Raw genomic sequence first — 11,102 nt, forward strand, 5'->3', positions numbered from 1 at the left:
CACAAACGCTGCCGAGTCGGAGTTTGTCCAGGCTTGCCTTGTCTGGAGAGTGCTGACTGACCTGCATTCACCTGCTCCGGGTGTCAGAGGTCAACCTCGCGTATCAAGCTAGCATATCAAGCTCCTTGTATACGAGAGGGAGTCGAGCTCGGAGCTGCCCGAGATGCCGCTACCACGCAACTTCAGGTGATACACAAAGCTCGACGACGCACGAGGCCGAAGGGCAGACCACAAGAAGAGAAGAAAACAGGAGCGAGGAGCAGCTTGTGCTCCCGAGCGAAAGCATTTCTGTCCTGCCTCGGTGTTGGACCAGCGTCACGTGGACTCTCGAGGAAGAAGCAGACGGTGATCGCCCGAAAGAAGGTGTTTGGTGAGACACCGAACGCGCCTTGTTCTCTTCTGTTTCCTCTCGCTCGCTTCTCGCTCTTGTGCTATTCCTCGCGACTTGGTCAACTCGAGCGCCAGATGTTCTACAGTCCGCAACTGCTCACGTCTCGCAAGGGCGGCTTCGCTGTCGTGTGGCTTGCAGCTTCGCTCGGAGTGAAAGGCGGTGGTAGCGGCAAAAGGCTCTCGCGAAAGCAACTCCTCGCGTGCGACCTCGTCAAAGCTTGGTGCGCACTCGCCTCGTTGCTTCCCTTGACACTCTCTCGCGAGCTGACGAAAGGCTCTCGTGCGTCTCCCGCCTCTCGCATCGCTACTTACCGAAACAGCGAGGCGCTTGCGTCGCCCGCGGAACCCCTCGCCCTCCGACTTTCGTCTACCCTGCTGTCTGGCATCGCGCGAGTCTATCAGCAACAAGTTGGCTTCATATTGGTCTTCGGATGAATGCTCGGAAGCTCACTTTGTCTCACGAGACAGTGCTTGTTCTTTTCGAACGATGTAACCCAAGTCCATCAAGCGCTCAAAAAGGCTTTCACAGACGCGCTAGCTTCTTCGTACGATCAACCTCTTGTCGCGAGAGTGCTCCGAGAATAGTACTTATCTCCATAATATCGGCGGCAGGACTGATCGCTCGGTCGAGATCGACCTTGCTCCAACCATTGATCCGGCAGCGGTCCGACCAAAGCGTTCGAAAGCGGCCGCCGCTACTGCCCGCATCACCCTCGTCCGAGACCCCATTGTCGCGGTGTACGGATTCGATCCCGACGATGAAATTGATTCGGGCGTGTGGTACTTTCCCGGCGGCCAAGACGAGCACGAACGCGAAAAGACTCCGGCGTTTGAAATCGAAGGTGCTTCCGTGATTGAGTTTGAGCGCAGTCCTGCTTTTTGTGAGCGACGATTCTCTACGCAAGGCTTCTTCTCTCACGTGGTTCTCATCCCCTTCAACGATTTAGTCGAAGTTTCCCCTCGCCGCCTCACCGGCGCGTTCCAAGCGAAACCGGCCGATATCACCCTCGAAGAACCTCACGTGCATGACTACTTGCTTGAACCGTACGGTGGAGTCGCCAGAGACTTTGGTACGGGCGAACAGCTCGAGTTGGGGATCTTTGGGGAAGGTGAACGAGTGCGGATGCGTTTTGCACCTCATTCCTTTCCAGTGTAATATGGCTCACTTGAGGGTGCTCTTCTCTATCTCGTGCAGGGATTGCTCGAAGGTCAAATTCCAGAACTCGATGCTGCCCTGCGCGCAAGTACTGCAGGGTTTCAGTCGGGTGCACAAGCCTCGACCAGCGCCGGACAGCAGGAAGGAGATTACGAGGGTGACTTGTTCGTCGCTCATCTATGCGATCGCCTTGTCATGGCCACACTGAAGTTTGATCCCCCATAATGCTTGCCTTGCAACAGCTTTGCCGGGCGCGACTTCGGCGGGGCGATCGAGGACGAATTTGGAGGAATGGGGGATATGCAGTTCGATGACGTAGACGAAACTCAAGGTATCGCGGTAGGTGGAGAAGGAGAAGAGACGTTTGAAGCTCGTGCCGCGAGAGAGCATGCCGAAGGATTGTTGGCGAGACAAGGGGCGCTTCCTCAACCTCGGGTGAAACTCTGCCTCTTTCCTTCCGCAGTTTTGGAACGGCGCTCAAGCTGATCTACCGTTTTCTTCAGCCTTCGTCGCCGGGTCGCGTCAGTGAGCTCGCCAAGGATTTGAGCGAGACCCCTTCGACCGCGACGCGCAAACGAGTCTCGGATGTACTCGAGCACTTCGAGCATGCCCCGCAGGTTGTTAAGAAGCAAAAGAAGCTCAAGGTGTGCACACTTATTTCCGCGCTCGTTTCCGTCCAGATCTACTACAAAACATGGAGCCGCAAAACAGGGCATTTCGATTGATCGCAGTACGGAGCTGAGCGACAATGCGTTCCGAACGAGTCGCGCAACGTACAACGAGAGGATGTTGAATGAGCGTGAGAAGCTTGACAAGGCACGCAACGACCGTGAGTCGCACGAACGCGCGCTGGAACTCATCTTTGCTCCGCCTCCAATGTGTATGGTACCGTTTCAGGTCAACAATCGTATACAATCCTTTTGCTGAACCACAATTTCGTTGCAGTCCAGGCACCTGGCCTCTCGGATTGTATGCCTGAACCTCGAAATCGGGCTGGCAAAACCCTGATCTGTCTGACTTTTCTGAGTCTATCATAGTCTGGAAGGAAAGTCTCGCAAGCCAAATGGTTCCCTATGATGGCGGAAAAGCAGTCGGTGCGGATTTCACCTACCTCGTAAATTTGGGACCGACATGGCCTGCTGATGCGAAAGCTAGCTATTTCGTTCTTCTCCGATAGACGCTAAGAAGCGGTTCGCGCAAGCTATGCCAGAGCGCCAGCCTCTACGTCCCATCACTCCCTCGCCGTTCCGTCAAGGACGATCTCCAGCCGCTGTCGAACTCGGTCGCGAAGCTTTTGGAGGACCGTCCCCGGCTCATCATGAAGAGTATGACGAGGGAGACTTTTTTGCCGGCCGAGATTTTGGAGGCGAACTCGCACCAGAAGGAGGCGAGTCGCCAAACTTCCTTGACAGGGCTCTCTACCCTGTCAGACTCAGATATTGATGTCTAATATATGCCCGCAGACGATTACGGAGGAATGAACGAGCAATATTTCGTTCGTTTGCTTCCGTGTTTCTTCTGGGAATATACTGCACTGACCCAAAAGAAATCCGACAGGAGCCTCAAGAGATCGAGCTTGGACGAGGCTTGAGTCCCGGAGGCGCCGCTTCGAGTACTCGCCCGTCTCTCGCGCCCTGGCACGCCGAGCCCGACTTGGAACAAGGCGAGTCTGTCCAGAGCTATTCTTCGGATTTTGCACAGGCGATGACAGTCTCGCATCTGCAGGGTTCACGATGGGCGTACTGCCTTCGGAGATTCAGGGGAGGATGTCCTTGGACAAACCCCTCGAGCCTGGGTGAGCTTGTTCCACTTGCCATGTCTCTCAAAGTAGCTGAAAATCTTCTTGCGACCGGTTTCAAGGCGAAGGTCCCGCACGCCTTCGTTACATCCTCCGAGCGGCGGTCGACCGAGCTCTGTCGGAGGCTTCGACATGCAAGGTTTCGACTTTGGAACCCCTGAGCAAGCTGGCCATGTCGAAGGTGCGATGTCCTGTCATGTCTATTGTCGATGATACGACATGTCCTGAGCACAGAGCCTGCGAGAACAGAGGGACGTCTCTCCCGAGCTTCTTCGCTTGTCTCCCCGGGCATCGCTTCCGGGGACCTCGCTGCGAATCTCGAACAAGAATCTCGCAAATTCCTCGTCTACATCCAACGCATCGCTTCAACGATTCCGACCCCGTCGCCTCCAAACGAGAAACCTTCGCTCACATTTGGAGATCTTGTTCCGATCGATCAGACGACCGTCTCGACCGCTGCTCAAGCCATGTATCACACCTTGAGTTTGACGATGAAAGGGGTGCTCAAGGTCAAACAAGACACCGCTTACGGTCCGATCGAGATCGAAGTACGAGACGCAGGAATGTGAGAAAGGGAATCGACGTAAAAGGCGATTCGGGGAGTAGGATTCGACCAAATCCGTTTTTACTGGGTTACAACAATGATGGTTCTGCGCTTGCGTAAAGGAAAACCTTTTATTCCGGTACTTCTTTCGGACTGACGATCCCTTGCTTGAGTACGTAATATACAATCGAACTGTCTTTCTCGACGATCGCGAGGTAGATTGTTGGGGTTGATTGTTCTCGTGGCTCGTCCGTAGGCACGGTTGCAGCGGAATTAGACAGTTTCGCAACGGCCGAGAGAACGTGATCGAGTCTGAATTTTCGGTAAAGGTTCAGCTCGAGTCGCAGATGAAGATGAAGCTTCTGTAGGACAAAGAGGAAACATCATACGATTCGAGCGAAGTTGGGGTTGTCAAGTTCATCGGCAAAACGATTGCTAGCGGAGCCTGTAAAGCAATACAGTCAGTTCAGCTGTCTCTGTGACACGACATACGGTCTCGAGATGTGGACTGACCTTGGGAGGATTCTTGGGTTTGCCTCGTAGCACGACAGTCGAGATTTCATGGAGTTCTATCACTTCGAGATCTTTCCATTGTTGTGCTGCGATGCACCGAGTTTCGCGTCAGTAAAGCACAACCTCAACCTTCCGGTGATGTCCTCGACAGCACTCACCTAGTCTCAGGTCAATGTAGGACTGAAAGAGCGAAGCCGATTGCGCAGGATACTTCTTGCAGTATGGGACAATCTCTGGCGCCTGTGCAGTAAATTAATAAGCATCAAAATGAGGCTAGCAAGTCGGGATTGGCTTCTCGGACTGACAAGAGGATGACTGGCCGACATCCGTGCCGAGATGTTGAGTGAGAGGGGTGTGGAGCGTGAGAGGCTGTATCGGAGTCGAGAAGGCACTCGAAGCTGCGTAGATAGTCCCTGAGAGATATGGAGGTGGCTTGAGCGCTGTACAGCCTTTAGCGGCGGAGCAATAATCGGTAGGAGATGAAGCGGAATCCGATCTCTCCTCGACTCTCTTTATTCGATGTCTGCCCAACCACCTGCGTAGTGGAATAAAAAGAATGACTCGACAAACGTTCCGCCAGTATCCACCCAGTCTGACAAGTTTCCCTTGCGAAGTAGAGGCTCGCTTGATCCATGAACACTTCTTCCGACCACTTTGCGCGTCCAGATTATTATCTGATCGTTGATGAGCGGACACCAGTGTCACAATAATCCTGGACGCCTGTGGTCGGTCCCTTACGCGATTCGCATCAGTGCGCGGCAGACCGCGATCCGTCGCTTGGAATCCTCTCGCTCAAAGGTGAGTAGGAAGCGTGAATCACTACAGCAAGCTGAGCTAGACAGGTGAGCTGCACTGTCAATCAGAGGCGGCACGCTGGTCCTTTTCGTTTATTCCCCTGTGTCACGTGCCTTGCGCGAGCGCGACGGTCAACACTGTGGCCATATGTAGCATGACAACGTCCCGATGCTGGCGTGAATGGCTTCAAGCAATATCAATTCCAATCCGGCTCGAGCATCACTGACCGAGTGAACGAGAAGAACGCTGCCACAAGTCGCACGTCTTGGCTCGAGCGTTGCCGCGAAGTTCGTCTCGGGCTTCGAGGGTACTTCTCTGTCAATCGAATTCAGATCGCGGCTAAGTTGAGCAGGAACTTGTGACCTCTCTGAGGGATTTCATTGAAGATCATCCAGGATGGGATTTCTCACATGTGCCAAAAGACTGAGGAGCGACAAAGATTTCACGGAAAACTGACTGAGGTGGTACTCAAACGGGCTTTGAGGGGATTGCGAACCACAAAGGGCTACGAGAAGGATTGCCGGGATCACTCAAGGTTTGCCGTAGGCCCATTCAGGCGGAATATAGTTACTGGCGGGGCGAGCCTGCTGAGGCTGAAGCAGTTCGGTAAGAATCAGTGCTAGATTAACGTCAAGCGTAAACGCGTGAGGACGCGGAAAGCCTCACTGGTAGCGGTGGCAATCGCCTGCTCGTGTCCGATCCCAAAGGCACAGAGCATCTGGGACCGTGATCGTCGCGAGCCTGCTGCAGTTTCAGCAGGTCAAACAGAATCAGCGCTCGTTTAGTTAGTTGTCCAGCGTAAACGCACGAAGACGCGGACCGTTTTACCATGGTGGACTGGCCGTCGCGCGGACCATAGGAACTGGTCGGGCGACCCTGCTGTAACTTCAGCGCATCGATCAGAATAAGTGCTCGTTCAGATGAATGCAACTCTAACCGGACAGACTTACCGTGATCACCGGTGGCGATAGCTGCCCGTTTTGCTACGACAAGCACAAGAATCAGCGAGTTGCCTTGCTGCGTGGGAAAAACAAGAATACGCACCTGATCCTGGGCACCTGGAATCCATGGCTGGCCGGGGATCGCTCTTTGACCCCCTATCTCGAAATGCCTTGGTGCCGGTTCGAGCAAGTGTGTGACTGGTGACGGGCTCATCTGAGACGACGAGTTGCGCATCGGGGCAAGTGTCACGCCATGATAACCATGATGGAATGCCTGATACGGGGACACGACAGATACGCTCTGAGAACCAGCCGACGTGGTTTGAGGCGCCGCGAATTGAGGAGATACCTGATTCGAGGGCGCAGGCTGAGACGATTGACTCGAGGGTTCAAAAGGCTGAGTCGGCGGGAGCTTGCGGCGGCAGTAAGAGCCAAGGATTGACGACACGCACTGTCAGACTTCCATGTTTTGCCTGAGGTTGGGGGCAGAAAACAAAAGCTTACGGGGCCGAGGCGACATGCTCCTCCTTTCTCACGATTCCAAAACCTTCGGTATCCCGAACCTGCTCGAACCACGCGAGAGTAGGGCAGCTGCGCTGGGCATTGAGGTCTATGCTTAGTCAAGTTGCCGCTTCAAGGCCATTGAATTAGCCACCCTTCTGCAGTCAGATCTGGACGGAGGACACTCACTCGTTGCTGAAGAATGCCTTGCATTCGGGACAGGACTTTTTGCGGGAATCCGTTTGTTTGTGAACCAGACTGTGCCTCTTGAGCGCCTGTCGTTCACAGGCGGTCAGCGTGAGTCATGTCATAATTTGTGAGAGTCTGAAGTTACGCTTGGACTAGGCTTGGGCTTTGCCCAACAAATGGAGCACAAGTACGCCCTCTTTCCGTCGAGCAGAACGCGTTCGTAGGTCGGCGGATCCCTTGCGTCCCGCGGATCCCTTGCGTCCGACGGATCCATGTTACTCATCCGACTCTGGCGGACTGGAGCCGGATTGAGGTGCGGTTCTCGGGTGTCCCCAAAAGTAGAAGAAGCAGCGAGCGCGAGGTTCAAACTGCAGCGTGAGCCTGCGCTTCCGCCTCTCGCCGCGGAGTCGGGATCTCGATCCGTGCTGTCCGAAAGTCGAGCGCCAAAAGTCAAGCTCCGAAACCCAACTCGGACGGCGGGTAAGTCCGAGCCGCAGGAGCCCTGTGCTCTGATTCACGATCTGTCTTTGCACCGCTGTTTCGAGAAGTTGTCACGCGTGCATAGTACAGGTACCGTGATCAGTTGTGATACCGCATGTCATTGCAAAGGTAGAGTTATAGACTGGCGGGGAGTCATCCCTGGATCTGAAAAGACACCATCTCTGCGTCCGTCGGAAGAGGCATGAGCTCATGAGCGTCGGCGGTGCATGCGTGAGGCCTCAGGAGCAACGGGGAGGCTTACCTGCCACGCTATCTTTGAACATGTCACCAGTGATCAACGCCATGTGCTCGTCGCATGCTCGATACTTCTGAAACTCGTCGACGTCCTTCAAGGCTCGGTACAACCCATACTCGAAACCGGCGGCCCTTGCGTCGTAAATGGGAGGACCCATGACCTGCGAGGTACCGTACGGAATCTTGGCAAGTCCTGTGAGCCGGAGAGTTTGGGAGTTAGCGGCGTCGACCAGAAGGGAGAGGGAAATGAGGAGGAAGCGAGAGGGCACCTTCTTGGCACATTGGCAGGAAGTTGTCTCGTACGTCCTGCGGGATATCTTTCTTGAGCTTGAAAAGGACTGTCGTGCCGGTCAAGAATGATCAGCGACCCTCCTTGCAAGGCGGACACCTTATGTGGGGCTGCGTGCGGCGTGAACACAGCGGCGGAGGGGTCAAGCTGATGAATTCGCTCACCAATGTGGTGCACAACCATGATGAGTTAATCGAGATAATGTCTGGACTGTTGAGCAGGATGTTGAGAGGCAAGGAGAGTTTTCCGAATGCGTGGCCCGGAACCGGCGGAGGTGATTACCCGGCTCCTCAGGTTCCGTCCGATAACTCTTCTCGATGTTGGCTGTCTACGACCGAGCGACTGCCAAGTCAGTTGGGCTCGAGCTTGCAGTCCGTCGACTCGCGGCACGGTCCGGGATCTGCACGTGATTGCCGGGAACGGTGCTTCATCATCTTTCACCCTGTCGCAACACGTCGAATCGCTAGCCGGACAAATGAGCCAGCATTGCACTATCGATGCAAACGCTTTCAGCTATGCTCTGTACTACATTCAGGGCACGCAAGACTTCGAGAGGTGTCTGCGGAACTGCCTCGTGGAATGCAAGGTGCGCGCGCTTGCATGCCCTCGCGTGCGACGGTGCCTCATGACACTGCTCTTGCGCTTGTCTTTTCTGCTATCTCTGGGAGAGGCTCACGAGAGGCCCGCGACTGCTTGAACCCGCATCGATCCGCCTGTTTGCCAAGTTGTCGCGATGCTAGTGCATCTGCTATTCTCGTTCCTCGCGCTGTGCGCGGTTCCCGTGTTGGGATTCTTCAAGTTGCCCTGTGACAACCCGTTGATTCAAGAGCGAGCAGATCCGATTATTGCGCCCGGCAAGGTTGCAGGTACGCTGTGAAACGAGTCCCCCGTTTCGCTGGCTCTTTGTTCGTTGGCTGATCATCTGGTCTTCGGACCCTATTTCCGTCTAGGACACACTCATACGGTCAACGGCGGTAGCAACTTTGCGCTCGATGCGACCTACGAAACTTTGCGAAAGTCAGAATGCTCGTCCTGCCGCGCAAAGGCTGATCTCTCGGGTAGGCAGCCCCGAAACAACGCGTTTAAAAGTTTGTAACAACTGAATTGCAACCTCACCGGAACCTTTCAGCTTACTGGTCCCCTCAGCTTTACATTGAGTGGGCAAACGGTTCCTTCTCGGATGTGCCTCATCTTGGCGGCGGTGGCGGCTTGATGCAAGTCCTCCTGTCTTTGTTCACTCGTGCACACGAAGCTGATTCGGGAAGTCCTACTAGCTATTATTTGCCTCGGTCACATAGCAAGGACAAGACTAAAGTCCTGGCTTTCCCGGAAGGGTTCAAGATGCTCGCTGGAGATCCATTCCGCAGGACTTACAATGACAAAGCCGAGGTCGACAGAGCGATTGGTGCGATCTTGTATTCTGCCGATTCAAGAAGTGCTCACAGCCGACTTACTTGGACAAACCTGGCCACGTTCGCAGGCTGGAACTGTCTTGGATCGCCGTCCCCAACCAGGAACCCGTGGCTGCCTCGGGTCAATTGTCCTGACGGCTTGCGAGGAGGCATGTAACTCTAGTACTGCTTGAACAGAACCAGAGACTGATGCTATATTGTATGTTGCAGAGATCCGCTTCCCAAGCTGCTGGGGTCAGTCCATTGTTCTACCCACAACCCTCTCAACTTCCTCGAAAATTGCGACCTGATTCCTTTCTGTTGATCGACGAGTGTACAGACGGCAAGAATCTTTACAAGTCAGATCAGTCGCACGTAGCCTACTCGAAAGGCGAGTCAGGCCCGTGTCCCTCGACTCACCCGAAACGCGTCGTTACAATCTTCTTTGGTGCGTTTTCTGGGTTCCAAGGTCATTCATATCCTTCTCATGGCAACTTACCTTCTCTGTGTGAGCCCAGAGGTCTTCTACGACGTCGATCGCTTCAAGAACGATTGGTCCAAGGCCAAGGATCCCAAATCGCCTTTCGTTCTTGCACAAGGCGATCCTACAGGCTACGGGTCTGTCGATTGCGAGCGCAATCCCAAGCTTGAATATAGCTGATAGATCTTCCATGTTGACCAGCTATCACGGAGATTTCCTCAAGCGAGTTGAACCAATCGAGCGTTGTTTCGTTTCGGCGATTGACCGATATGTGTTTGTACTTTTCTAGTGGATGGGACGTACCAATCCTGCAGAAAGCTATCGATACATGTGACAGCCCAACTTCGGGCAACATCGAGGAATGCAAAGTGCTCGAGCTGTTTGATCGAAAGAAAGACGGCTACGTCTACTCTCAAGTGCATCCTGATCGTAATATGAGCTCACCCATCTCGAATTTTTTTCGGCAGACTCCCGATGTGAACGAAGCCGTCTTGGGCAATCTCCAAAAGTTGCCTGGATGCAATCCGATCACAAACACCGAGAAAGCCGCCAAGGAAGCGAGTTCGACTTGTCCAAACCTCAAGACACCTTCTCTCTTCAGCAAGCCAGCGGTCTACGACGGTACTGTCGCTCCGCCTGGCGCGCAGGTTGTCAAAGGGTTGGTCGATTCTTGAACAGTTGATCGAAATGTGCGGCCGGGGATGCTGATCGACCTGGTTTGAACGACAGAACTCCAAGGGTCGCCATATCGTACAAGGAATACAAGTACTTGGGTTGTTACGAAGACAAGGGTCCAAGACTTTTGTCGAAAACTCTCAACCCCAAGCTCAAATCCGTCAAAGCATGTCTCGATCTGGCCCGTTCGAAAGGGTACGTATACGCTGGACTCGAGTATGGTGGAGAATGCTATGTCTCAAACGTGAAACCGGCTCAAAGCAAGCGGATCGGGTACGACAAATGCTCGATGACCTGTGTTGACGATGGATCGACTATTTGCGGTGGACCTTCGGTGAGTGGATTGCGCTATCCAGGAAGTGTTCGAGATTTGATGTTTGTCATTGCGGTCCGACAGGCTTTGACCGCGTACCGCCTCGTACGCCCGGTATCGAATCGTCACAAGCGACAGGACTCTGGACATTTGCACATCGTGCGTCTCGCTCTCGCGGCGTTCAAGTCCCCCTAGCTTCTGTCTGTATGACTAAATTTCCTGGATGAGCAGTAACGTCAATATCGTTCTCAAGGCATACTGACCTGGCTCTCCTGTCGGACCCGTACTGGTACACCTGGTTCACAGTCTCTTCCTGGCATTTCATTCGAGCTCTTTATTGGCAACGATGTGTTTTGCGACTTGATCGCGAGAGTAACTGTTTGCAAGCAAT

At 54.0% G+C, this 11,102-nt stretch overlaps 4 protein-coding genes across 4 annotated transcripts; 2 read left to right on the forward strand and 2 right to left on the reverse strand.

Moving 5' to 3' along the window:
- Window positions 1-465: 465 nt before the first annotated feature.
- On the forward strand, window positions 466-3,913 carry JCM15063_000478 (uncharacterized protein; the record flags this gene model as incomplete). The annotated part of the gene is made up of 14 exons (XM_076678396.1): window positions 466-798; window positions 859-935; window positions 1,003-1,271; window positions 1,338-1,507; window positions 1,586-1,710; window positions 1,789-1,981; window positions 2,050-2,190; window positions 2,258-2,375; window positions 2,444-2,515; window positions 2,584-2,640; window positions 2,724-2,971; window positions 3,104-3,213; window positions 3,407-3,525; window positions 3,594-3,913. 14 exons carry the CDS (start codon window positions 466-468, stop codon window positions 3,911-3,913), a joined length of 2,352 nt encoding a protein of 783 aa, XP_076534379.1.
- A 106-nt stretch (window positions 3,914-4,019) lies between these two features.
- On the reverse strand, window positions 4,020-4,727 carry JCM15063_000479 (uncharacterized protein; the record flags this gene model as incomplete). The annotated part of the gene is made up of 5 exons (XM_076678397.1): window positions 4,020-4,200; window positions 4,278-4,333; window positions 4,402-4,487; window positions 4,560-4,641; window positions 4,707-4,727. The coding sequence occupies 5 exons, from the start codon at window positions 4,725-4,727 to the stop codon at window positions 4,020-4,022; spliced, it is 426 nt and encodes a 141-aa protein (XP_076534380.1).
- A 2,733-nt stretch (window positions 4,728-7,460) lies between these two features.
- On the reverse strand, window positions 7,461-8,034 carry JCM15063_000480 (uncharacterized protein; the record flags this gene model as incomplete). The annotated part of the gene is made up of 4 exons (XM_076678398.1): window positions 7,461-7,489; window positions 7,570-7,755; window positions 7,832-7,900; window positions 8,016-8,034. 4 exons carry the CDS (start codon window positions 8,032-8,034, stop codon window positions 7,461-7,463), a joined length of 303 nt encoding a protein of 100 aa, XP_076534381.1.
- Window positions 8,035-8,584: 550 nt separating this feature from the next.
- On the forward strand, window positions 8,585-10,906 carry JCM15063_000481 (DUF1996 and WSC domain-containing protein; the record flags this gene model as incomplete). The annotated part of the gene is made up of 13 exons (XM_076678399.1): window positions 8,585-8,717; window positions 8,802-8,909; window positions 8,981-9,065; window positions 9,126-9,256; window positions 9,332-9,412; window positions 9,474-9,497; window positions 9,583-9,690; window positions 9,761-9,860; window positions 9,925-9,945; window positions 10,013-10,139; window positions 10,191-10,381; window positions 10,453-10,732; window positions 10,796-10,906. 13 exons carry the CDS (start codon window positions 8,585-8,587, stop codon window positions 10,904-10,906), a joined length of 1,500 nt encoding a protein of 499 aa, XP_076534382.1.
- Window positions 10,907-11,102: the final 196 nt, after the last annotated feature.

This window comes from Sporobolomyces koalae, assembly GCF_050403365.1.
Source record: "Sporobolomyces koalae JCM15063 DNA, S_koalae_JCM15063T_v1_ctg14, whole genome shotgun sequence".
In the NCBI taxonomy this organism is placed as follows: domain Eukaryota; kingdom Fungi; phylum Basidiomycota; class Microbotryomycetes; order Sporidiobolales; family Sporidiobolaceae; genus Sporobolomyces; species Sporobolomyces koalae.